Raw genomic sequence first — 27033 nt, 5'->3', positions numbered from 1 at the left:
GTGCCTAATTGTAAGAGTATACTCCCTGATGTTACCTTTATCTTGATGCTTTATTGAAATCAGACTTGTCTGCCTCGCAAATTTTTATAATTATTTTGTGCTAATTTTAATTTAAGAATATAATATAGCTAAATATGAGATATATGGCATTACATGAGTGTAACAAATTAAATAACCTTGGGATATATTAAGTTACAAGTTGATGAGTGAAGGACCTAACCTACATGTAAATAAAAGAAAAGGTTCTAGTAAATGAGGCCAGGGAATGGAGCTAAAATCTGAGGCGTATGTTCAGATTAAGCTTGATTGCAATATGTAATATTTGTTGAGAAATGAAAATATTAATTACCAAAGAAAAAAGGAAAAGGTTCATTAGCAAACGGAAAGGGATTGAGGTCAAGAAAAGTTACGTGGCAGTTGGTGGTTATAAGGATTTAACTATGGATCCTTGGAATTTAATAACAAACAAGCGGACAAGAGAATTAAATAACTCATTAAATATCTGTAAATGGGTCTCGTGGCTTAAGGGAAGGGTTGTGAGTAGGCGGGTAATTTGTTCCGATTGTTTAGACAATTTATGTAATTATTTTAAAAATGGGTAGAAACGGGTAATATAAATGGCCACCGTAGGCATCTTGTGTAGTTTCCTCTATAATAAACAAACGGAGTAAGGACACTCCTGCAAATAGGGTTTCTTAAAGCAGCTTTTTGGTTTTTGAGGGGATGAGATAACGTGATTTGTTCTAACAGGAAACAATGGCAGCTATTCAGCAAAGTCTTTCCACTTCAATCTCTTCATCAACTTCTACTTTCTTGGGTCAGCACAAACTCCGTCTCAGGTACCAAATTTCATCTCCTACGTTTTGTTTGATTTCCTAACTCAGTTCCAATTCTATTTTTTTAGTGGTATAGTTTCAATTCATAGTATTTTTTATTTGAATGTTATCAACTGCGTTAGTTATCGACATTGCTTGTCTCTTTAGCTGGTAAAAATTCAATCTTTAAGAATTAGATGAAGCAGGAGAGAATAAAGGTCCACTATACCTTCAAGCATTCTGACTCGCTTCAGCTTCAGTTATTCATTTTTTTTTTAGTTTTTTTATTTCATGATAGAAAATAAGGTTTTGTTACCGATTTTTATGTCTGACCCTTGTTTTCTTCCTCCAAAGACCTGGGGGTTGTATCTTTCTTTTATTGGTTTCCTACCTAGAGTGGGGTACCAACATTGGGGCCGCGCCGCCTTAGGCCATTAAAGGGGAATGAGCTCATACCAAGATGTTTTTCACTCACAGGGCTCTCGTTAAGGTGAAGGGATCCTATCTATTCTATCACAACCTTTGGTGGTGCGGTTTAAATATCTAATTCTACTGATTCTTGAATTTGACTCTTTATTTTTCTATAATTTGATGATAGAGCGTTTTGTTTTGCTTTTTGTTAGTGTTTTCATTTTGACTTACACGAAGGGGAGGACTCTCTTTTTCCTTTATTGAACAAAATATCCCCCATTTATAGCATTTACAGGCTGGGATGAGTTTAGTAGTGAGTGAACTGACTGAGAATCTCATCTGCATTGGTTTATTCATGACTAAATGCATTGATGAGAATGCAGTAAAAAACAATTGTTGCTTCCATTAATACTTTGGTAATCCTGAGTGTTTTCATTCCTGGTGTATGCAATGTTTGCTAATGTAAAAGTGTGCATTAATTGTTGCAGGAGCCAGAATGTGTCGCTGCCAGGCAAAACCGGTGGTATTGTCAGATGTGTTGAAACACCCTCTACGGAGACTTGTAAGCCTTTATGTTAATGTTGTTTCCTAGTGCAAATTGTTTCACATTTTGTGGTGTTCTTCTGTTTTTCTCTTGGGGGTCAAAGGTGTTCTTCTGTTGAATTGCCAAGATGTATTAATGCAAATAGTAGACTGCGAGCCAGTGCAATATGGATCAATTAGAGCTTTTGAATCGGTATTTGAGAACTTTAAACTAATCAATGTTTGCAATTGCATATGTATTGCTTTTAACTCGCTGAGAAGCAAAGTGAAGAGTCAAAACAGTTGCTACGTGCACGTTTTTGAAATAATTGTAAAAAAATTGTCTTTTGACGATGATAAAGAGTAAACACCTGTCCATCTTAGTCTCACCTGTATTTGTCCATTTAAATAGATATGCAATTTCTTGAGATTTGACTGCACTAACAAAATTCTTGTGTTGCTTGAAGCTTACAAGACAAAGGTCTCTCGCAATGAGAACTTAACTAAACTACAAGCTGGTTATCTTTTTCCTGTGGTCTGTATTTCAGATGGTACTTTTCTATTGAGTTGATTGTCGTTATCTGTTTACTTAAGTTACTTTGCAATTGAAGATGCTTCTTATATTGAATTAGCTGTACGAGATTAGAGAAGAAGTTGGACACATTGCTTGGAATAAATTGGAGGCATTGCTTTTGTGCTCATGCAAATAAAAGATTAATTTAGATGATATAGCAGTAATGTGGAATTATGATGAGACAACGAGCAGATTTAGTTCCCCGAAGCAAAATTATTTGCTTTTTAAGCTGGATGTAGGTTGGCTGATTTTATACCGCCATTACCCCTCTATGCTTCTATCTTGAAATAGGGGAAAGAAGACACTTTATAGTAATAAACTAAAATACTTTAATTCTTATTTTGTAGACATTCTCTCCTACTTAATTGGAGTTAAGTTCTAAACAATCTGTCTTTGGTGAAGTTAGATCGCAAGAAGAAGATCTGCACACATGTTGAAACACCCTGATGCTCAAATTATAAGCCTTGGAATTGGTGACACTACTGAGCCCATTCCTGAATTCATAAGTTCTGCCATGGCACAGGTAATGCTGATAGCCTTGTTTGTGAATTTTGTAAAGACAGGATACAGTTTCTGATGTTCAGGGGTCATTTGACATCTCTATCACGCTTTAGTGTTTTGTTATCAGTGAAAACTTCGAGTTTTGCTGTATTTCGTATCCTGGTCTGTTTGACCGATGATAGGATTACTGGCAAAAAACCATTTATCTGGTAACATTTGGTTTTATAATGAACATGTTTCTAGATATTTGTGTTGATAGAATTCAGCATGCCTACATGGACTGCCATTTAACTTCACGAGTAGTTTCTATTTTTAATCTATTCTGCTTATTGAACTCTAAGTCGATAACCAACTTCCTGTTCTTGATTTTGTTTTCCTTACTCTACTCATTGGCAGAGAGCACATGACTTGTCAACATTAAAGGGTTACAGTGGTTATGGTGCTGAGCAAGGAGAAAAAGTAAGTAGTGGCTCTCGCGCCCTTTCCCCCCTCCATATTTCTGTAATATGATATTAGTTCTATTGTTTATAGTCCATTTCTTGATTCTCTTCCTTTTTCTGCGACAAGAATAAATGATGCTTTGCATGCGCGCTTATAGTTTGCCTTTCCTCTATTTATGCCTATTTCTTTGTTCATTTTGTATCTTCTTTCCTCAAATGCATTACTATCTTCTTTGTCCAGTGGTCCACGCGCTAGAAGTTAAAAACTTCCTCTTTTGTCATAATGTCTAAAAGGCGTGAACAGCTGGAATTTCTGAAGCATCTAAATTCATTTCCGTATATTATATCAACAATAATCTATTACCACTTTGTAATTAGCATTTATTGGACACTTTCTTGGTTTGGCTACCAAGGTAAAAAAAAAAAAAAAACGAGAGTGAAATGACACGTTTCATGTTTGGCTATTTTCAAGTGGTTATCTTGGAGCCTTGCTTTAAGATAGACATAAAAGAAAATTACTCTATGTTCTCCGTATTTTTCGTTCGTAGCATTTAATTCGCGATTTAAGTGTAAGTCAGCTGTCAGAATAACTCTAAGAATGATGTTGATCTTTTTCCGCATGAGCAGCAACTTAGAGCCTCCATTGCTTCTACCTTTTATGCAAATGTTGGAATAGAGGAAGATGAGATCTTTGTCTCTGATGGTGCCAAAAGTGATATATCTCGGCTTCAGGTTTGGTTTTCTCTGTATTAAGTGGTCTTTTATTATAGCCGCTGTCTTTAAGTCTTTCACTAACAGTTTTTTGTATTTCTTGACTGTATCTTAGGTTCTCTTTGGGTCTAATGTGACGATGGCCGTGCAAGACCCATCATATCCGGTAAAATTTTCAGGCTTTTTTTGACAAAAATGAAAAATGCCCATCCAGGTTACCTGCATATTGTTGATTTGCTGTGTCTATTTTGTTCAATGATTTTTCATATCATTGTGAGATTTAAGTGAAGTGGTACTTGTTTATAACATAGCACGGACTTTTATACTCTTGTAAAGGCTATTGATACATCTTTTATTATTATTATTATTATTATCATCATCATCAACATTAAAGAATCTAATTGCAAATTTTCCTGTTATTTGTTAGGCTCGTTATAGTCTGTAGGAGTACCTCTTGCTTTCTTTACCACTCCTTGGAGAGAGGCTCTCATATCTGATGATGTGTGTAAGATTCTGATGTAAGCCTTGATTGTTGTTTCTACTGTAGGCTTATGTGGATTCCAGTGTTATTATGGGCCAAACTGGTCAGTTTCAAAAGGATGTGGTACGGGAATATTGCATACATGAGATGTACTCCAGAAAATGGGTTCTTTCCTGATTTATCCAGTATTCCTCGGACAGATATTATATTTTTCTGTTCGCCTAATAATCCAACTGGTGCTGCGGCATCAAGGGAGCAGCTTGTTGCAGAAGCCAAATGTATATAGTGTGAATAAGTCACAACTAGTATACCAAAAATTATGACAGCCATCAAATAATAAATAAGACAATAAAACAACAATAAAGGGAACACCAGAATTTACGAGGTTCGGCTAATTTTGCCTACTCCTCGGACACAACCAATATTTTATTCCATTCCAAAAATACAAGTGAAATAATACTAAAGAGAGAAGATACAAATGCCTTAAACAGATGAGAAGACAAATGAGAGGTGTGTTTAAATCCTAAACATTAGGCCTTCTTTTATAGGGGAAAATCCCCCCAAAATTCAAGAGCCCACCGATGTGGGACAAATTTGCCAAACTTCAACAAATCTCCACCTTGGCAAAATTCCACATCTTCAATTTTCTCTCAATAACAAATTTTGATTGTGTCTTCATCTTTAATCTTCAGTTTTCAACAATGTTGATCAAATCCAAACAATGTTGAAACTTGACCGCAGTCACCACCTTTGTCAGCATATCAGCAGGATTCTCTGTAGTATGAATTTTCTTCACCGTGACTCCACCTTCTTCTATGATTTATCGTACGAAATGATACCGAACATCAATGTGCTTCGTCCTTGCATGATACACTTGGTTCTTCGCTAATTGAATAGCACTTTGACTATCACAAAAAATTGTGATACCTTTTTGTTCAACACCAAGCTCCTTTAGCAATCCTTGAAGCCAAATTGCCTCTTTCACAGCCTCTGTAATAGCCATGTACTCTGCCTCTGTTGTAGACAAAGCAACTGTTGACTGCAAAGTAGACTTCCAACTAACTGGTGCCTTTGCAAAAGTAAACACATAACCAGTAGTTGATCTTCGTTTGTCCAGATCACCCGCAAAATCTGAGTCACAATATCCAACTACAGACTGATTGTCTTCCTGCTCAAAAACTAACCCGACATCTACAGTATTATGAATATACCGTAGAATCCACTTCACAGCTTGCCAATGCTCCTTCCCTGGATTGTGCATATATCTGCTAATAACTCCAACAGCTTGTGAAATGTCAGGCCTTGTGCAAACCATTGCATACATCAAGCTACCAACAGCATTTGCGTATGGTACCTTTGACATATACTCTCGTTCAGCTTCATCCATTGGCGACATAGTAGTACTTAGCTTAAAATGGGGAGCAAGTGGAGTACTAACTGGCTTAGTCTTGTCATCTATGCCAAAACGTTGTAGTACTCTCTTCAAATATTCTTTCTGAGATAAACATAGTTTCTTTGAACGTCTATCTCTAATTATCTCCATGCCAAGAATTTTCTTTGCCTCACCCAGATCCTTCATCTCGAACTCCTTTTTCAGTTGAATCTTCAACTTATCAATTTCTTCCAAATTCTTGGAAGCTATCAACATATCATCAACATATAGGAGAAGATATACAAAGGAACCATCTTTAAGCTTGTGCAAATACACACAATGATCGTATTTGCTTCTCTTGTACCCTTGCCGCAACATAAACTCGTCAAATCGCTTGTACCATTGTCTAGAAGATTGTTTCAATCCGTACAACGATTTTTCAAGTTTGCACACCATATTTTCTTTTCCAGCAACTTTGAATCCTTCTGGCTGAGTCATGTAGATTTCCTCCTCCAAGTTTCCATGTAAAAACGCAGTTTTTACATCCATCTGAACTAGTTCCAAATCCAATTGTGCTACCAAAGCCAACATAATTCTAATGGAGGAATGTTTTACAACTGGAGAAAACACTTCATTGTAATCAATTCCCTCCTTTTGAGCATATCCTTTGGCCACCAATCTTGCTTTGTAGCGAACATCTACTTGGTTAGGAAATCCTTCCTTCTTTGCAAATACCCATTTGCACCCAATTGCTTTCTTTCCCTTCGGGAGATTGGCCAATCTCCATGTATGATTCTGATGAAGGGACTGTATTTCATCATTCATGGCAATCCTCCACTTATCTTCTTCTGAACTTTGGACAACATCTTTATAAGTGGTAGGAACATCATCAGCTACAATTGAGGTTGCACAAGCAACCGTCTCTATGAGACGAACAAGTTTCGTTATTGTTCTTTTTGGCCTGCTGGTTGCTATTGATTCAAGTTGTTGTTGAGGTTCCTGAGTTGGAATCTCCTCTACTAGCTCTCCTTCCAGAGGGTAATCTTCATTTGTTTCCTCCTCTGCTTCTTGTGTAGGAAAAATAAATTTTCCCTCAAACTCCACCTGCTTAGAAGCACCTTTATTTTGTTTGGTATCTTCTGTTACCTTATTTACCATAGATTCATCAAAGGTAACATCCCTGCTGAATATTACTTTCTTTGTCATAGGACACCATAAGCGATATCCTTTGACTCCAGAAGTAATTCCCATAAAAATAGCCTTCTTTGCCCTTGGATCTAATTTTGACTCCGTCACATGATAATATGCAGTTGAGCCAAACACGTGCAAAGAGTTATAATCTACAGCAGGTTTTCCATACCATTTTTCAAATGGTGTCTTGCCATCAATAGCAGCAGATGGTAAGCGATTAATGAGGTGGCATGCATATGTAATTGCCTCAGCCCAAAATTCTTTGCCCAAGCCAGCATTGGACAACATACACCGTACCTTCTCCAGCAAGGTCCGGTTCATACGTTCTGCCACTCCATTCTGTTATGGTGTATGTCTAACAGTGAAATGTCGGACGATGCCATCATTTTCACAGACCTTATTGAAATGATCATTTTTGTATTCACCTCCATTGTCTGTGCGAATACACTTGATCCTCTTGCCTGTTTGATTCTCCACCATCGTCTTCCATTTGAGAAAAATTCCCAACACTTCATCTTTGCTCTTCATTGTATACACCCATACTCTTCGGGAAAAATCATCAACAAAGGTTACAAAATAGTGTTTCCCACCCAATGAAGGTGTTTTGGAAGGACCCCAAACATCAGAGTGTACATAATCCAAAATGCCTTTAGTATTATGGATCGCTGTACCAAATTTAACCCTTGTCTGTTTCCCTTTGACACAATGCTCACAAAACTCCAAGTTGCAAGTCTTTACTCCTTTTAACAATCCTTGATCTGATAGAGTTTTCAAGGATTTTCCTCCAGCATGTCCCAAGCGCATGTGCCATAGCTTGGTTGCTTCTGCCTCTTTGTCGTCACTGGATGTCACTGTCGCTGTCCCAATAACTGTACTGCCACGATAGCGGTACATATTATTATTCTTCCGATTAGCCTTCATTACCACTAGTGCACCGGAGCATACTCTCATCACTCCATTTTCTGCAATGATTTTGAACCCTTTTGATTCCAGGGCTCCCACAGAGATGAGATTCTTCTTCAAATCCGGTACATATCGAACATCTGTTAATGTTCTGATCATTCCATCATGGTTCCTTAATCGTATTGAACCAATGCCATATGAGGTAAGAGGGCTGTTATCCGCTGTGTGGATGACTCCATATTCTCCTTCTTGAAATTCCACAAACCAGTCCCTGTTGGGACACATATGATGGCTACAAGCCGAGTCCATCAACCATATGTCTGATGATGTTGATGACTCTGTTGTAACTAATGAGAAGTCTGAATCATCACAATCAGCTACATTTGAATCCATAATGGCCTTTCCATTATTATATTTGGCCTTATTCTTCAACTTCGGACAGTCTTTCTTCCAGTGCCCTTTTTCTCGACAAAAGGCACATTCATCTTTGCTGGGTCTGGATCTTGACTTGGATCTTCCCTTCTTTGTCCTCGTTTGATTTTGAGGACGACCCCTCACAAATAGTGCTTCTCCTTCTCCGCCCTTCTGTTTTTCTCGCTTTCTTTGTTCATAGCTGTACAAAGCCGAACAAACTTCTCTAAGAGAAACTTCGTCATTTCCATGGAGTAGAGTAGTTTCAAGGTGCTCGTACTCATCAGGAAGTGACGCCAACAACATCAAGGCCAAGTCACCATCATCATAAGTTGTATCCATATTTTGCAAATCTGTGACCAACTTATTGAAACTGGTGATATGTTCATTCATCGTGGTACCAGGAACATAGGTGAAGTGAAACAGTCTCTTCTTCATGTACAATTTATTTTGACTGTTTTTCTTCAAAAATTTATCCTCCAGTGCTTTCCATAATTTACTTGCAGAAGTTTCCTTTGTGTATGGATATTTCTGCTCTCTAGCAAGGTAGGATCGAATGGTACCGCAAGCAACACGGTTGAGAATCTTCCAATCTTCTTCTCCAATAACATCTGGTTTCTTTTCTTCAATGGCCAGATCTAGCCCTTGTTGAAAAAGGACATCTAGAACCTCGCCTTGCCACATCCCAAAATGTCCGGACCCGTCAAAAATTTCTACCGCAAATTTCGCATTTGACACAATTCTTGTCATAAGCGAAGATGCCAATGATGACGTATTGTTGACACTTGATGTAGATTCTTCTTGTTTATTGTCTCATATTTGACACAAATATTATTTAATAGCTGACGACACAAATCAAGATTATTTCCTTTCTGGTGTGGAAGATCAGACTAAGCTGCAACCACAGAGCATACTAAGACAGAATCTTGACACAGTTACCAAGATAAATCTTTTCTGATGTGGAAGATCAGACTATGCTGCAACCACAGAGCATACTTAGACAGTACCTTGGCTCTGATACCAATTGTTGCGGAAGCCAAATGTATATAGTGTGAATAAGTCACAACTACTATACCAAAAATTATGACAGCCACCAAATAATAAATAAGACAATAAAACAACAATAAAGGGAACACCAGAATTTACGAGGTTCGGCTAATTTTGCCTACTCCTCGGACACAACCAATATTTTATTCCACTCCAAAAATACAAGTGAAATAATACTAAAGAGAGAAGATACAAATGCCTTAAACAGATGAGAAGGCAAATGAGAGGTGTGTTTAAATCCTAAACATTAGGCCTTCTTTTATAGGGGGAAAATCCCCCCAAAATTCAAGAGCCCACCGATGTGGGACAAATTTGCCAAACTTCAACACAGCTAACTAAATTGGTGCAATTTGCTAAAAACAATGGCTCAATCCTTGTTTATGATTCTGCATATGCAATGTATATATGTGACGACAGTCCAAAGTCCATCTTTGAGATTCCTGGAGCCAAAGAGGTAAGTCAGGATCATTTTATTTGGTCAACATTAAGCTTTATGTTGTTTTCTTGTGAAAGCTTCTGCTATCGTTTGTTCAGACCCTGTAGCATGTAATGCTGTAGATGACTAAAACTCATAATGTCTGCATATCACTTCGTTCTGTTGTTCTTTTTAATCCCAGAACAATCTTCAGCTAGTTAGGGTCAGCATATGCATTCTCACTATTGATTTCGCTCTATTTGGACCTATTTCATTCTAGTATTCAGTATTTTCATATTGATTAGTTGTATCAATCTTTTGCATTATGGTGGCTAAACTTGCGATACCTATACCCCTACTAATCCTAAAATTCGTATTCTCTAGAGTGCTCTCCATAGTTCAAACTTTCTGTTAACAACACCCTCACTAATTTCTCAATTAACTCAATATCATTTGCAAATAACATACTAGGAGATCCAAAATGTAGTGTTAGGGCTATACGCTTCTAGTCCTTGCATGTCTATTTTCCTCTTTAGTGAACTGATTAAAAATGGAACACAATTTGAAAATTCTCCATCTTGGCTTGCTTCAGAAAGGATAGAAAAGATAGTGATTAAAAATTAGAATGCCATAGCAAATAGCCAAGACCTCATCCTGCATACTATTGGTTAGCTCATCCATAATGCGGATAAGCAAGTACAGGCTCAATTCAGATCTTCATGGTTATGGAAAACTCTTTTGTATCTCCTACCACTATTCTCACACTTGTGGGGCTTTTTCGTACATATCCTCCATGACATTTTTTGTATTTTATATAGATTTCTTTTCTTCTCCTACATTCTCTTTCTAATTTTTACTGTGGAAAAAATGACATGAGCAGACTGTTCAATTGAGACTTTTAGCTGGTTTATTATATCATCCATGCAATTTGTTGGGACCTTTCCTTCTAATTCATCTTCTTGTCCTTCTCCTTCGTTTATCTTTTGCCGTAGTTGAACCTCATCAAACTAGTTTGTGAGTGATCTTCCAAGTCATCTTCTTCCCCTGTTCTTCAATGGCACTCTGTAGTAAGGTTATCTCAAGTCTATTCAATAAGTGCTTTTTATCCCCTGGTTAATTGCAGGGACTTTCTTCTGATCCTTCTTGCTTCCTCACATGTCTTTTTCTAGAAGTTGCAGAGCTTCTTATAGAGTTGTCATATTTTCAGTTGACTTTTTTGTGCTGCATTTTCTCCTTACGTCTGGTGTACAGTGTTTATTGCATGATTCTCTACATTAATAAGTGGATTGTTTCTAAGCGATGCAAGAAGCATGATGTACTGGACTTGCAGGTTGCCATTGAGGTTTCATCGTTTTCGAAGTATGCTGGTTTCACTGGAGTTCGTTTAGGTTGGACTGCAATTCCCAAAGCACTCCTATATTCTGATGGATTTCCTGTAGCAAAAGACTTCAATCGCATTGTTTGTACTAGCTTCAGCATCCAATATCGCTCAAGCTGGCGGTCTGGCTTGCCTTTCACCTGATGGTTTCAAGGTCAGTTTCATCATTTGCTCGTCTCCCTATTCGCGTAATCATAATAACATTATTTACTAGGCTCAAGGTCTCTACTTGAACATGTTGACTTTGCGTCACAGGCCATGAAGGATGTGGTTAGTTTCTATAAAGAAAACACAGAGATCATAATGGAGACATTTAAGTCACTAGGTTACAAGGTGTATGGAGGTAAAAATGCACCCTACGTGTGGGTTCACTTCCCTGGACGAAGCTCATGGGAGGTTTTCAGCGAGATACTTGAGAAGACTCATGTCGTTACCACACCAGGCAGTGGTTTTGGACCTGGTGGTGAAGGTTTTGTCAGAGTAAGTGCATTTGGGCACAGGGAGAACGTCGTAGAAGCTTGCAGAAGATTCAAGGAATTGTACAAGTGAAGTAACTCGTATGCCTGGATGTCCATGTGAAAACATGCAGGTAAATGGGAAACACTTTTGGCCTTGAGAGGCTTCATTCAGATGCTGTATCTTGAATGCTCAAACATTTTGATCATGTATGGAATTTGTTGCTTTGGAAGAATAAGCTTATTCTGTGATTGCCAGTGATTGGTTCCTCTTTGTTATCTCTTGTCAAGATTAGATTCATATACACATAATGGACACGGATGATGAATTTAAAGGGAAGGAATAGTTGAAACAAAATAACAGGTTTTCACGTGTTGAAAGTGATAATGTTTGAGCAAACATCATGCTTCCGGAGCAAAGTACGAACGTTAAGGTACAAACCACCAATAGCATGAATTGCCAGCTTTTAATATTAGATTTCTGAATGCCTTAAAATTTCAACTATTCTGTCATTTTCTTAAAATTTCTGTTGAAAGAAAGGGAAAAACAACATTCTTTCCATTTTACTGTTAGCCCAATATCAGTATCCTGTCTAGATTACCCATAGCTTTCAAACATGTAACTCTTTTTCCCGACGTTAATTGTATTAGCGCGACAAATGAGTTTGAATATCACTATTTTGAACCCATTTAACTGAACTAAATCATCAAATAAGGGAAGGTTGAAAATAATAGTGAGAATAAAACAGAATTAGTAATCAAAGCTTTTGTTTAGGAAAAGCAAATAAATAGAAGTAGGTGTAGAAAAAGAAAGATGTAAGAAGTCATTTTATGTTAAGGACGCCAAAATAAATGGGGTTTTGACACAGTTACCCACAAAAACAAAACTATTTATCCTTGTCTACCCATTTATTTTCCTACCCATAAACTAATTACATTTCCTACCCATAGTAGGTTTTGTGGGGAATTTTTTCTTTATTCTCCAATTCTTTTTTATTTCTATGCTTCTTTTCTTTTCTTTTTTCTCGTTTTCTTCTTTATTTTTTTATTTTTTCCTTTTCTAATTTCATTTAACTTCTTTTTTTATATTCTTTTTCTCTTCATAATCTAGTTTCATTTATTGTTTTCACTGTTTTTTATTATTCTTTTTTTTATATTATTACTAAAGAAACAATCAAATTGTGTACTAATTAAATTAAATGTAGCTACTACAACCAAAAAAATATTAACTAACATATGATACCGGTATAGTATATAGCTATACCAATAGGGTATACAATTTGTATGCAAAGAGTTAAAAAAAAATTAATTCAATTATTAAATTGAAATAATATCAGTTATCAATAAAAATTTCAAAAAATTCTAAAAGGATCTAATTGTAAGAGTATATCGTTACATTATATAGCATACTATAATTTTTTTTATTTTTTTTTTTGCATTTTCAATTTGCCCCTCAGGCTGGGTAAAAACTTAAAGCAAATTAAAAGAGAAAAGACAAGTGAGTTTACGGGTAATAAGTATACTATTATAGTATATTGTATACTATTACAACATATTGTTACAGTATCTTGCATATTATTACAATATACCATAACAATATATTGTATACTATAATAATATATTGTTGCAGTATAATTATATACTCCTATAGTATATTAGTAAACTGTAGCGGTATACTCTTAGGTAGCTGTGTTCTTCTTTGATTATTACAATATACCGTTGCAGTATATAGTATACTGTTTCAGTATAGCTATATACTCCTACAGCATATTGTATACCGTGGCGGTATACTGTATCTGTGTTCTTCTTCAATTTTTTTTTTAAGATTTCGATCTCAATCACCTCAAATCAGCTCCAAATGATATCAAATTTCAGTATGAACTTCTAGAAGGTATTATAAGCAATATTTAACAACACCCACTTTGAATCAAACAAGAAATCTTCAAAAATAAAATTGAGCTTCAAGCCCAACAATGGTGGATATTCAAATACACATAAAATTTAGATCTGGAAAGTTTATTCGAAGATACTATAAGCAATATTTTATAGCAGCACATCAAATCAAATAATAAATCTTCAAAATAATAGCACCACTTCAACAAAGCAATCATGAAAGAAGAGGTGAATGGTGGCAGGGCCAGAGGCAGGGGCATCTTTGAACATCTGGGAGGTTACTGAGCCAACGAAAATTTCAACTTTAGGACAAGTCTTGGCATAGTAGTTACCGGTGAGTTGTCGAGGCTGTCGTCGGAGGGTATTGATGGATGGGGAGTTGAGCAAAGAATTGGAGGAAGGTAAAGTGAGGAAGAAGAAGAAGAGGAACATAATAAAGGCGGGTAAATAGGTTGGGGCGTATGGGTAGGAGTAGTAAATAGTTTGGACTTGGACATTAAAGAGTAAATAGTTTGGAATTAATGGGTATAAAGTGAGATTTTTTCAAAATAAATATAAACTATAATAATGTAAGAAGCCATTTTATGTTAATGACAACAAAATAAACATAAAATAAAAATATATATTGCCCCCACGCAGGATCGAACTACGGACCTTCAGTTTACAAGACTGACGCTCTACCACTGAGCTACAGGGGCTTTGCGTCTGAACCTGCAAATTTAAATAATACAAACAAAACTAAATCCTCTTTTGTTTTTTTTTTATTAAAGTATACAAACTGCAAAAAAAATTGACAAACTTCTTACTTGTCTAATTGAACCCTTCTTCCTGAAAAGTGAAAACCATGCTCTAAAACGACATTTCTTGTTATTTTATTAAACTTTAAAAATTATGAGAGTTACTTAAATTAGTGGTAGACCACCATAAAATTCGACTTATTCCTAATCATAATTTATAAGAAAACTCGGAGGAGCAGCTACTTCAAATTAGTGGTCCCACTTAATTGAACGAATGGTGGTCTATCAAATTCCTTCCTTGGCAACAACCACCATAAACTACAATGAATATATTTAGAAAAAACTTTGATGATGCCACAAAAGTAGAATTGAAAGAGAAACAAAGGGGTCAAAGTTTTAATAAATAAATTTGGATTTTTTTGGCCATAGAGATAGAAGATAGTGATAGAGAGTATCCAAACTCACCCATATCTAGCCAATCTCATTCAAGCACTATATTTCCTTTGATGACTTCTTTCTTTCACTCTCACTCATTTCTTATCTCATCCCCCCCTCTCTTTCCCCCCCTACCCTATCCCCTTCACCCCCTCTCTCCATATTCTTATATCTTAACTAAAATGTACCACATTTTTTTTCAAGAATTCACTTCTTCCTTGAAAGTTGAAACTATCTCAATTCACTCTCAAGAAAATGGCAACTAATTCTTTCAAGTCCATTCATCACCACCATACATTAAGGAGAAGGCATTCTATTGATTGCCCTTTTTCTTCCTCTTCCTTTTTCCTCAAACCAATTACCAAAAACCCCTCTTCAACTTCATTTTCCAATCACAATCTCATCACTTTTTCACTTTCCTCCACCACCAGAACCACCCCCACCACCACCCCCACTACCCCCACCACCCCATTTGACGTTCTTGAACAACACTTATCAGCTCAAGACTTCAGACAAGCTGACGAGGAAACTCGGCGTCTACTCATAGTTTTAGCCGGAGAAGCAGTAGTCAAACGAGGCTATGTTTTCTTCTCTGAAGTTCAGTTCATTCAAGAATCTGACCTCAAAGAAATTGATTCCCTTTGGAGAAAATACAGTGACAACAAATTTGGATACAGTGTTCAGAAAAAAATATGGAACAAAGTGAACAGAGATTTCACTAGTTTTTTTATTAAAGTTGGTTGGATGAAGAAACTAGAAAGCAGTGAAGTAGACCAGTATAATTACAGGGCATTTCCAAATGAATTTATTTGGGAATTAAATGAGGAAACCCCAGAAGGACATTTGCCACTAACAAATGCACTAAGAGGAACTCAACTATTGAGTAGCATTTTTACTCATCCTGCTTTTGTTGAAGAAGGAGAAGAAGAGAAAGAAGAGGAAAAACAAGGAAGTATTTCTGGGGAAGATAAAGGAAGTGTAAAGAAAGGAGGATTATTGGGTGGTTTGAGGAGTAAATTATTTGGTAAACCAGATTACAGCTTTTGAATTTGAAATGTGATTTGACTCTATTTGTAAAAGTGATTACTATTAATCAGTACACAAAAAAGTAGTAACATTATGTGATAAAAAATGAATGAACTAGAGCCTTTTTCTTTAATGTGTTCTTATGAAAAATGCATAAGTTGGAGGTTCTTCTTCTAGTTTTTCATTTTCTATTTTTGGGGTTTAATGTGTTTGTATTACATGGTTCATTGACAGTGCTGATTGACTGAATATTCTTCATTGCCTTCTCATCTAATTTTGGCATTGTTATTTGTTACGGTTCGAAGGAACCCTTGAAACCCATAAAGTTATTTTTTTGTGACCTATAAGTCACGAGTTTGAACTGTGATAGCAGCTATTAATACTTGTATTACACCCTTTGAAATGTGACCTTTCTCTACTTTGTGTGATTGCGCAATGCTTTACGCACCAGACTGTGTTTTTTTTTTTTTTTTTGTCGTGGTTTTTTGTTTAAAATATAGTAATTCATCTTTGAAATGGAAAAGACCTAACGAAATTGAAAGAATTTTGGCCTGTATGCACTTTTTAAAAATTATTTTTTCTCTGTTATAAGGCATGTAATATTACAACTAACAGCAAGGCTCGTTTAGGCTTTTTTGGTGATTGTTTTATGCAATGATTAAGAATGAAAACGAAAAATTATATAATGAATAGTAATATAAGAATTTTTATGTTTTGAATATAATACAGAGAATATTATGTAAGTATTGCCTATTCTTTCATTGTTAGTATATGCATTTTTATTTCATATTTTATTCTGCATTAAATAAAATATGAATTGCATCATAACATAATTCGGGTGTTATTTAATATGCTAACCGATACTGCATTAATTTTTCGGGAATAATGGTTGTGGAAATGTTTGGTGTGTAAAAATTTTCCGTCAAGATGGGGTGTGTCAAAGGAATTTCAGTATAAGGGGTCGTTTGGCAGGAGATATTAGATAAAATAATGCAAGCATTAGCTTTATGTATTGCTAATACTTTATTTGGTACATTTTTTCAACATGTGTATAATCATACTTGATATTATCCTATGTATAAGTAATGTATAGAAAACCATGGTATTAGTAATACCAAGGCTATTAATACATGCATTAGTATGGTTAAAGACAAAATTGTCCTTAAAGTCCCTTAAGGCTAGAGAATATGGAGGGCATTTTTGTAAACAATTATTTTTCTTACAAATTATGCAATGCATTATAATTTTAATACACCACACCAAACAATAGATAAAAATATTATCTGCATAACTAATGCTTGCATTACTAACACATGCATTACTAATACACCTTATTCCGCACTATTCTTATATACCCTACCAAACGACCCCTAAGTTTGAAAAGGAAAAGGAGGAGGGTTGAAGTATGTATCAAAGTATCAAACCTTTCTTATATAACGATGATTAGCACAAATAGTGGGAAAAAAATTATCTATACATTTTTTCTCTCTGCTGACATATATACTAAGATCACCTATGAATTTCATCCCCATAATTTTCTTTTGGTTTCCTACTCGATGTTCGGTATCTGCATTGGAGTCCGAATATATCCTGATTCGCGTCGTGTAGGGCCCCATTCAGGGGGAAGTGCTCCCTACCAATGATTTTTCCATACCGAGGACTCGAATTCGAGACCTCTGATTAAGGAAAAAGTAGTTCATCCACTGCACAACACCTTTGGTGGTCATCCCAATAATTCTTGGTTACATGTTTTGGTGCAAAAAAGAAGATATAATTAGTAAAAAGGATTTTTACGAATTTGATGTCAATTTTTTTTAAAGTGAGTTTTACTAATTTAATTTCAAAATTAATTTTCTTAACAAATCTTGTAAACTTAGTCTTAGAGTATTGCATTTTCTAACTTAAGATTGTATATTTTAGTTATTCGTAGTCTGATATACTCTCCCTTGTATAAGTTCTATCGTTAATGAATGGTTTAGGATATTTGGTGAAGCGTTGTTGAAAAGCTTTTTTATTTATGATAAGTGGCAACTAGTATGTATTAAACAAAAATAAGAAATTCTATGATTACTCTGTTTAACAAAAAATAGCTTTGTACTATATGTTGACCCCTTTAGTTGGACAGTTACAGAACACCTATGGCACTACGACAAAGATAATAAATTAATCTGGCGACACTAGAAATTCGCACCCCTCTGTAATTTTCGCTTATTTATTCCATTAACTTGTCTTTTTTAGCTTTGAGGTGTTGGGAATAGTTCTTTGTTTGCTCATTGCTACAAAGATTCAACGACAAGTTTAAGTTAGTTACACTAACTTGTAACTTGTGACTTGTAACTTTATTTTTTTATCGTAACAAATAATTTATACACACAATGCTATAATTAAGTTATACTCCCTCCGGTCCACAATAAGTGATTTTTTGGTTATTTTCACACAAATTAAGAAATCTAACTTTTAACATTAATTAGCAATAAATCTCTTCACATAAACACTCCTAACACATCTCCAATACTATTTACTCCAAAGGCAATGTATGAAAAAAATTAATTAATTCATTCTTGAAACAATGTGCAGGTTGTGATTTTGTGTGCTCAAATTTGCAAGACCGTCGAGATCTAATTGAATTCATATCCTGAGCTTTTCCTTAATTAAAATAGAGTTGCTCTTAGGGTAGAAATGTACTATATAATCTCCGTATAAGTCAATTCCTAATAATATTTGCTTCATCGTGTTATTAGCTATTCATTTCAGCAGTACCAGTGCAGTGCATACCTTTCACCCTGCCTCCGGAGCCCCCTCCTTTAGAAGTTAGTATAGCCTCGACTACAAGATGACCTTAATTATGTGAACGACCCCTCTATGTGAACTTGGGTATATAATGGTAGTCTCACTTAATAGTGACCATTAATCTGGGCACCTTTTCAAAATCTTCTAATATAGGCACATTACCACTGAACTTGTGAAAAATTCACCAAAAGATACGTCATATAGATGTCCTTTGCAGACAATCCCCTCCACTTTACAAATTAGCTCAAGTATTCTTTTATCTCTAGCCCAAACAACGGCTAATCAATTCACTTCAACATCTCACTACCAAGACAAATATGCGGTGAAGCTACTTGTAATTTGGGACTCGCATATCAATATTTTGACATCAGTAATGCTTTGTAATCAGCGGAGAATGAAGTAGATGCATAATACATACACCACTTACCACATTAAAAGTCAAAAATATCAAGAACCAAAGGATTAAACAACAAGCAGGACATAATTCCTTTTCACCACATAGCATTCTTCACTCAGTAGCGAGAATGGGGATTAAACAATAGTGAGGTTCAGTATTAGGAAACTAGAAGATGCCAATTTCAGCGGATAAGAACCAACATATAGATAGAGCTTTCATGCCGTCATTCCATAGACTACATGAAAAAATAAGCCAAAAAAAAAAGACCTAGTGACTCCTATATCATTGTATTTTATGAAGGTGGTGTATGAAGGAAAAACCTGACAAATCTACCAAGCAAGTGGCGACGTAATCCACAAGGGCAGAAGCTACATAATCTTGCCCAAGTTTGAGAAGGATTCACTCTGACAGTTCACATATTTTACTAATTTATTTCTCTTCGCAGCTAGGAGCACACTAACACCAATTTCTTAGACAGGCAATAATACCGGATTGGAAAACTAACTCATATATCCACAATTCCATATGCAGACACCATATGACATGGTACATAAAAATAGGAACTAGAAGAGCAACAAATTTGTTCCATCACAACAGTCATCCTAATTAAGTGCAATTCCACCATATACCAAATCATTGACACGCACTATGATGACAAGAACTAATTGGTCACTTTTAGTTGGCACGTTTTGACTTTTTACGCACCTTCAGAAATAATAAATGAAATGCATAATTTATCATGATACCCATATTAATTAATGAATATTTTATTGGATTTGTGAAAATAATTTGAAATGAGTAATAAATATTGTGGGTATAAAAAGAAAAAAAAATTGTATTCTCTTGATATGCGTAAAGTAAAAAGTAAAAATGAAAATCTTTTTTTAGTATACATGCCAAGTAAAATTGAACAAAGGGAGTATTTGGTATCCGTTGAGAACAAATCTAACATAGATGGGAATGTAAGGGTTATCAAGGCCCGGTGTAAAGGTGCACCCACTATAGAGGATTAGAAGTGCTTAGAAAATTGTATAAGCTGATGTATACATAAATGGCGATATTCAGAGTTGTAATTACTTAAGACCTATGAATCATACAACAAAACCCAAAGATAGAGTGTGCAAACTTAAGGCCACATAAGGGTGAAGGGGAAGAGTTGGATATATACCCATATACGAGGCAGATCTACAACATATGCTATATTTTCACGAAGAAACTTCACAAAGATTTGTAGGAGAGGAAAATTGATCTGGACAAATTTTCTTGATGTGTCAAAAATTTACTCAGTGAATTCTTGAGAAAAACAATGCATATCAAATATATAACTTCCAATGAAGTGCCCACAAGTGCGAGGGAAACAGTAAGAGATAAATAAGAGTTTCCCTCAATCCTGAGTTTAAACACAAGGATCAACTTTAATACCAGTTTATTCCAATTATGGATGAGCTATATACACAACAAGACAGCATCTTAACAAAGGATGAAGGTGGGCCAAAAAAATGGAGTAATGCTACGAGTTTCAAGGGTGAATTGGGTTCAAATTATTGGAAATAGCCTCTCCAACGATGCGGTAAGGCTGTCTACACTATGCCTTCCCAACAGCTTGCCTGAGCGGGAGCCTGCACTCGGGTCTGACTTTGTACTTAACAAATGACAAAACTAAATGGAAGCAAAGCATCCATACAGATGATACCTAGTAATTGAAAAGTAGGACTTAATTGATGTTACTACACTTATGCTTTGTAATGACAGGACAGAATAGGATCTTGTTGACATTTAGAAAACTTGAAAGACAGATCATTTTGTGTTTGAAGGAAATGGGGCCAAAAGAATGAAATGAATTAAGGATTCAAATAGAAAAACAGCCAAAGACCAGCTAGTATAGGAGGGACACATGGTAGAAATAACCAAAAATGCATAACCAAACCACTAGCTTAAATTGTGATTACCAATAAGAGGCAGCAGTACTTGTAGAAAAGTATGCTGAATAATTCTTCTAAATTATAAAGCAGCTACCTGCTGAATGCATTAAGCTGCAACCCACTTATAAGCAGGATTAATGCTGACTTTATTTGGGCTAAGCACTACATAATCTAGTGAACGCTTCAGGCCTTAAAATAACAAGCTTACTAAACAATTTAACCATTTCCAAGAAAACTCACGGAGTAATTCTTAGAACACAAGCAGCACATGTGCACTTACTTAGTATAACAATCCAGAAGCAACCACACATTATAAGAAAACAATCACATACAACATATATACATAAGAGCAATAAAATAGACACAACATGAAACCATCAGCGTAATTAAAAGCAGATCTAGTAATTTTTCATCAACAAAACAGTGCAAAGAAAAAAACAGACTAAATGTAGCTTAATAATAAAAACATTATCCATCCCTCCTTTAACACTACTAATATTACCATATTCATCAAAATTCAGTCAATCTTAATCATATGAGATCAAAATTACCAGCAGTGCAAGGACCAAAACAACCTTCCCTCAGAACCTAAGCTTAGTGAAGAACCAACGATTTTTTCCAGTCTTGAACCGCTCCTCGAGCCTAGCTTTCGCCTCCTTAGCAGCAGTAACCTTCTTGTCACGTGACTGCAGAACATCCACGTTGACAACATCCTTCAGATCCACGTCAAGCGTGTAACGAGTTGGCATGATGTGGTTGTAATTCACGAGCTTGATGAAAGTCTTGACACGTGACTTCTTCGCCTGCTTTTTGGCTGAGTCCTTTCGGATCACCTTCTTAGGGTACTTGGAAATACCTGCAACCAAACAATGGCCGTATGGCCTGTCCCTTGTTCCTTCATCAAATGCCCTAATGATCACTGCCTTACGACCGGCATATTTGCCTTGAAGAATGATTACAGCTTTGTTTGGCTTCAAAAACTTCACCATCCTCGCCGCCGCGGATTCTCTCTCTCTCTCTCTATTCAATCTGTCTCGGCTGAATGCAAATGGAGTGTAAAACCCTAGTTTCTGCTTTATAAAGGAAGGGTGGCTTGCCTGAAAGTAAGAAGCCAAAGCCCTAGTTCTGAATGGGTTTCGGCCCAAGTGATTACTGTTGGGCCTTTAGCTTGATGAAATGGACCTTAATCTCAACCAAAAGGCTGCAAGGGGAAAAGTGCACCAGTAGCCACTTTTAAGCAAGCTATTTAGAATATAACCATAATTTATAATGTATTTAAAGATTAAGAAATTCGCCCAAACTTCAGGACTAAGTATCCTGAATTTTTGAGTTGCTAATTTGAAATTCAGTACTTAGTGTACTAAATTTTAAGCTGCTAATATGAAATTCAGGACTAAGTGTCATGAATTTTTGAACTGTCAATTTGAAATTCAGGACTAATAGCCTGTTTGGCCAAGCTTCTCCATGATCCAAAAGTATTTTTTTTAAAAAAAAAAAAACCTCAACTTGAGGTGTTTGGCCTAGGGCGGATTTATAGCTTAATTTATATGGCACGTGAAACCATGATCTTTCCGCCAAATTAGGTATTTTATGTACATATTTTCTAGAATTAATCTAATATTATCCGTTGGCACCCATACTCTATGTAAGCTAGATGGTGCACTTGGTTGAATGTTGAATTATTTACTTAGATGAGCAGGGATCAATTCCCACTTAATACATTTTTTTTTCTCATTTCTTTAGTGGTGCACCCATGCTATAACATTTTAGATCCGCCTCTGTGTTTGGACAAGCTTTTTTAGGGAGAAAAAAATATTTTTGGCTAGAAGCTGAAGCAATTTTGAAGAAGCAGAAAAAAATAGCTTCTCCCAAAAAGTAGAAACAGTTTTGTATTTTTTTCATATAAAAAATATCCGTAGTAAAATATACTTTAAGCATAATATTTAGGATATTATACCTTCTCTTCAGCAAGCAAATCACGCCTCTCTCCAGCAATAGCTTAACAACATCTTAGGGTTTCTCCCTTGTTTCAGCAGCAAATCGCTTCAACAAAAAGGAAAATTATTGATCCAACTTGAATTTTTTTCAATCAAACTCTCTTTTTTCTCACGGTATATGTTATTTGGCCCTTTATTCTTGTGCATTATCCCCCTCCCCCCCCCCCCCCCCGAAATATATGACTTATTATATTGTATTTTGAATTAAAGAATTGAAATTGAATATCATAAGACCACTCCCTTTAGACTTTTTCTTAATCTATTGTTAATTTGTCTTTTTATTTTTTGTCGAGTTTGAATTTCTCCTTGAGATGTTGAGATATAGAGTTTTTTTTCCCTATGTGATGTGCATATGCATTTATCTGGAGATTTTGTCTGTTATTTTATAAAAGTAGAGCCTTCATGTAGGGGTTGATCAATATTGGAGTTCTTAACATTGAAAAAAATATATATTTTTGTCTTCCTAATCAGAGGTCAACAGTGGAGTATCTAATATTTCGGGGGCAAATTAAATTGTGTCCATGCCAGAAGACTTTATAGTGTGATACCTTGTAAAATTCTGAAATTTAGTCCCAGATAGATCACCTAGAGCAGGAAGACATTTGATTTCGTACTCTGCTTTGTCAAAAGATACCAAGTTGTATTAAAGCCTTTGTTTGAGTGTTTTTTCTTTCTTTTGAAAATTCAATGTGTAAATCTCTTCTAAATATTTTAAAAGAAAAATGATATGAGTATACTTATTACTTAATATAGCAAATGTATGTAAATTCTAAGTCAATGGAAAGTGCTTATTGGGTCACAAAAATGGTGGACATTAGACATGTTGTTTAGAGTACACTAATTAGGTACTCCCTCCATTCAAATCTATCTCATTTGAAGATCAAACACCTAGACAAAAAAAAGAACTAATAAGTCCAAAACTTAGCGATAGACAAGCTTTCATGATAAAACAAGCTTCATATGACGGTAATATTATGGACTGGCAAAGCAAAAAGTGAAGAAATAATGATAACAAAGTAATGTTTTAAGCTCTATTTAGTGTAATGTTGGCTCATATAAAGACATCTCTAATAAAGCCATTTCCCTTTCTTATGTGTTGTTGTTGCCCTTGGCTTGGGGAATAGAAAACATTGTCATGATTCCTCCTTTTACTTGTTCGTTAAATGTTTTTCAATGCATATTGACAAGATAATGAGCAAAAAAGTGACACAAGATAACAATAGTGAGAAAGCTAAATGGGATGCAGAAATAACATAATTGTTTTTAAATTTATGTGTGGAAGATATTACTGCTGGAAATTGTCCCGTACTCATTTTAGTAGAATAGGATAGTCTAACTTGGTGCAAAAATTTAATGACAAGACTGGAAAAAACTATGGTAAGACCAAATTGAAGAACAAATAGGATAGTTTGAAACTTATTTGAAAAGATTGGGATACTTTAGCTGAAAAGAATACTGGCTTTTGATGGGATTGCGAGAAAAATACAATTCAAGCGAGTGTCAAATAGTGGAGTAGGAAGATAAAGGTATTAGAATTCTTAAATTGATTTTTGCTTAAACATAATGAGTTATTATTTTGTTTCGAAGACTAATATTTTTCAAATTGCTCTTCCATGAATATAGGAGAATCAAAATGTAGAGAAATTCAGAGATAAAGGTTTACAATATCGAGAGTTGATGGAAATTTATTTTGAAAGATGTTGTTGCCATTGGTGAACATGTTGTTGGGAAGCGTATCGGGCTAATAGGGGAAATATATTTAAATAAAAAAGCAATAAATTGCACAAGACAAGACGAGATTTACGTGGTTCGATAATTTTTGTCTACTCCATGGACACACAAAGAATAACTTTTTATTAATAGAAGAGAAAGAAGAAGTTGAGGATGATTTGCAAATGAAAAGGCAGATACCCCTTTATAGGCATGTGAATGCCCTGCTGAAGTAATCACTTACATCATAAGAAAAGAATTCGAAGATGAATTCTTCTACCTAATATTATGCTTTATACTACTTTTTCTTCTCTCCTTGACTTTTTTTTCTTTCTTTTACATGTGCAGGGTTTTTTCCCCATTAATACCCCCTATAACCCATGTACATAAAAAAAATAACGATTCTCTAGTATGACGCCTTCACATTATTAGTCTTGAAGGCCAACTAAGGCAGTTTACAGCTTTAGTTTGTCAATACCGATAACTGGTTTAACATATCTGACGAATTCTTCTATCTTGGTATCTTCTGTAGATAAAGAGTTTCTTTACTTATCAACTCTCGGATATGATGATACCTCAGTTGGATATTCTTTGATCTTGTATGAAACACTCGATTTTTGGCAAGATAAGTTTTACTCTAGCTATGGCTAAAAAGCTCATAATTGTCCTTCTTTTTACCTAGCTCTTTAAAAAAATTCTGGAGCCAAATCATCTCTTTTCCAGCTTTTTAGACTGCCATTTACTTTGCTTTAGTGGTAGATAGAGCAACAATTTTCTGAAGTCTGGACATCCAGCTAACAGCAGTACCACCCAAGGTGAACACGTAGCCTGTGGTATTTTTTCTACTATCCAGATCACCGCCTAAATTTACATCAGCAAAACCTTGTAAGATAATATTGCTCTTTTAAAATAAAATGTCATACCTTAGGTGCCTTTGAGATATCGCAATATCTATTTTATACCTTCTGAGTGCTCTTTTACAGGATCTGACATGTATTTACTAACAACACCAACTGCATGGGCTATGTCAGAACTAGTATAAACCATAACGCACATCAAACTTCCAACTACTGAAGCATAGGGAACTTTGGATAAGATGACTTTCAAGTGGAGTGCTTCTGATATTTGAAGCATGAAGACTGAACTTGCTTAGTACCTTCTGTATGTACTTTTCTTGAGACAACTTTAAGGTTCCTTCAAACATGTTTATGGTAATCCTCATCCAAAGCATTTGCTTAGCTGGTCCTAAGTCTTTCATTTCAATCTCCTCCGCCAGTTGTTGCTTAACCCTATTGATCTCATTTATGCTAGATCCTGCAATTAGCATATCATCAATGTATAATAGTAAAATTAATATAGTATTCATCAAATTTTTTGATATAACAACAATGGTCCATTTCACATTCTGTGAAACTATTGTTATGCATGAATCCATCAAATTTTTTGTATCATTGTCGGGGAGCTTGTTTCAAACCAAACAAATTCTTCTTCAACTTACGCACAAGGTTTTCTTTATTAAAAACTTAAAAACCTCCAGGTTGCTTCATGTAGATGTCTTCTTCAAGGTCACCATGCAAGAAAGTAGTTTTAATATCTAGGTGCTCCAAATGCAAATTTTCTACAACTACAATACATAGAACCAACTTAATAGTATTTCATTTGACTATGAGGGAGAAGATCTCGGTGTAGTCAATTCCTTCCAGCTGCTGAAAGCCTTTTACTACTAATCGTGATTTGTATCTCTTCTTACCATCATGTTCTTTTTTGACCCTGTATACCCACTTGTTCTACAATGCCTTCTTTCCTTTTGGTAACTTTGTAAGTATCCATATTTTATTCTTTTGAAGAGAATTAATCTTTTCTTTCAAGGCTAGCTTCTACTTATTAGAGTTCATCACCTGCATTGCTTCAATAAAATGCTCTGATTCTCCAGCATTAGACAGAAGTAGATAGTGGAGAGAGAGAGAGAGAGAGAGAGAGAGAGAGAGAGTTAATGTATCTGAAGCATTCATGACTATTTTAGATCTCCTTAATGTAGGTTCAAGAGTAACTGATCCCGAATTTGATTCAAGTCCTTGCTTCAGATCTGGTTCTCCATCTGATTCTGTCCTAGTTCTAATTCAGATCTAGATTCAGCTTCTAGTTCTGCATCTTCAATTTCAGAATCAGTTGTAATCCCTCAAGCCACTTCATTTTCTGATATTTCTTTCAACTCAACTGTTTCATATGTCTGTTTGGTGGTGCTGGTTGGTTCTACTCCAAGCTTGTCTTTGTACGTCACATTTTCATTGGATGTGACGTTATGTGTCTTATGGTCTTTCTACTTTGATTACCAAAATTATCATCACCATATCCAATAAAGACATATTTTTTGGCTTTAGGATCAAAATTATCTCTATCATTGGAGTTTACATGCACGTAAGCAACACAATCAAAGATTTTCAGATGAGAGAGAGTTGCCTCCTTTCCTGTCCATACCTCCTCATGAATTTCAAAATT

The 27033-nt window shown here is 35.4% G+C and overlaps 2 protein-coding genes, 1 non-coding gene and 1 pseudogene across 3 annotated transcripts; 2 read left to right on the top strand and 2 right to left on the bottom strand.

Moving 5' to 3' along the window:
- Positions 1-756: 756 nt before the first annotated feature.
- Positions 757-11905, top strand: LOC104239069 (LL-diaminopimelate aminotransferase, chloroplastic-like; annotated as a pseudogene).
- A 2241-nt stretch (positions 11906-14146) lies between these two features.
- On the bottom strand, positions 14147-14218 carry TRNAT-UGU (transfer RNA threonine (anticodon UGU)). Its single transcript has one exon. It is a non-coding gene; the product is annotated as a tRNA-Thr (tRNA).
- Positions 14219-14855: 637 nt separating this feature from the next.
- LOC104230483 (tetrapyrrole-binding protein, chloroplastic) lies at positions 14856-15992 on the top strand. The gene has a single exon (XM_009783307.2). The coding sequence runs from the start codon at positions 14948-14950 to the stop codon at positions 15737-15739; it is 792 nt and encodes a 263-aa protein (XP_009781609.2). The 5' UTR covers positions 14856-14947; the 3' UTR covers positions 15740-15992.
- A 5193-nt stretch (positions 15993-21185) lies between these two features.
- LOC104230482 (large ribosomal subunit protein eL27-like) lies at positions 21186-21899 on the bottom strand. Its single transcript, XM_009783306.2, has one exon. The coding sequence runs from the start codon at positions 21814-21816 to the stop codon at positions 21409-21411; it is 408 nt and encodes a 135-aa protein (XP_009781608.1). The 5' UTR covers positions 21817-21899; the 3' UTR covers positions 21186-21408.
- Positions 21900-27033: the final 5134 nt, after the last annotated feature.

The sequence above is a fragment of the Nicotiana sylvestris genome, chromosome 6 (genome assembly GCF_000393655.2).
Source record: "Nicotiana sylvestris chromosome 6, ASM39365v2, whole genome shotgun sequence".
Lineage (NCBI taxonomy): Eukaryota > Viridiplantae > Streptophyta > Magnoliopsida > Solanales > Solanaceae > Nicotiana > Nicotiana sylvestris.
This window is presented reverse-complemented; position numbering and strand designations above follow the sequence as displayed.

Excerpts from the sequence above, each read along its gene's own strand:
- LOC104230483 (XM_009783307.2), top strand. The coding sequence starts at position 14,948 with ATGGCAACTAATTCTTTCAAGTCCATTCATCACCACCATACATTAAGG.
- LOC104230482 (XM_009783306.2), bottom strand. The coding sequence starts at position 21,816 with ATGGTGAAGTTTTTGAAGCCAAACAAAGCTGTAATCATTCTTCAAGGC.